This window comes from Octodon degus, unplaced genomic scaffold (assembly GCF_000260255.1).
Source record: "Octodon degus isolate 3935 unplaced genomic scaffold, OctDeg1.0 scaffold00052, whole genome shotgun sequence".
NCBI lineage: Eukaryota > Metazoa > Chordata > Mammalia > Rodentia > Octodontidae > Octodon > Octodon degus.
In genome coordinates this window covers 10,652,245-10,652,817 of record NW_004524628.1, presented here as the reverse complement: position 1 = coordinate 10,652,817, position 573 = coordinate 10,652,245, and the positions used below count along the sequence as shown (strand labels likewise).

At 71.9% G+C, this 573-nt stretch overlaps 1 protein-coding gene across 2 annotated transcripts in view; it reads right to left on the bottom strand.

The window, feature by feature from the left end:
* The window catches only part of Mrps9 (mitochondrial ribosomal protein S9), a 48,912-nt gene extending 48,643 nt beyond the window's left edge, over positions 1 to 269 (bottom strand). Inside the window, exon 1 of one of the 2 annotated variants that reach the window (XM_004633203.2) lies at positions 104 to 269. In XM_004633203.2, coding sequence (XP_004633260.1) covers positions 104 to 238 — 135 coding nt within the window. In that variant the 5' untranslated portion in view covers positions 239 to 269. The remainder of the gene's footprint in view (positions 1 to 103) is intronic. The other variant, XM_023717489.1, reaches the window with a different exon arrangement.
* Between the last annotated feature and the right edge of the window lie 304 nt (positions 270 to 573).

Here is a 573-nt window from a genome sequence, read left to right as displayed (position 1 = left end):
GACACCCACGACCTCGCGCCCCCGCCCGAGGACGCGCGAGCCGCCGGGGAAGGAGGTTTCACTGGCCGCACAACCGCGGCCACCAGTCCCCCCCAGGGCTGACCTGGGGCCCGGTACCTGCCTGTAGGCCGGCCGCCGAAGCTCTCCATGGCCCTTGGCTCCGGGCGAGGATGACCCGAGTCCCGAGGGAGAGCCGGCAGGAAAGCACGGCGCTGCAAGACACACAGGGCGCCGCCATGTTGGCCGTGGGAGACCCGGGTGGGCGGGGCAAGGACGCACTGCGCAGGCGCAGACCGTACCCCTGAGGCTGTCGGGATAGGTGAGGGCGTGTCCCGCGGGGCGGCGCATCCAGCCGCTGATTGGCTGTAAGGAGTACGTGGCTCCACCTCTGGGCGGGGTCTGCGGAGCTTTGGCTTCTCCCGGGCCCCGACGTCTGGGCGGCTCTCTAGCCAGCAGTTCCCTGGGTGCCCGCTGCTGCACCGCCAGGCGCCTCTCTCTGAACCGTAGCCGGCGGCACAGACTGCCAGCCGCACATCCCTCCTCCGCATTCCCCCGCGCAGGCAGGCCCCTGCA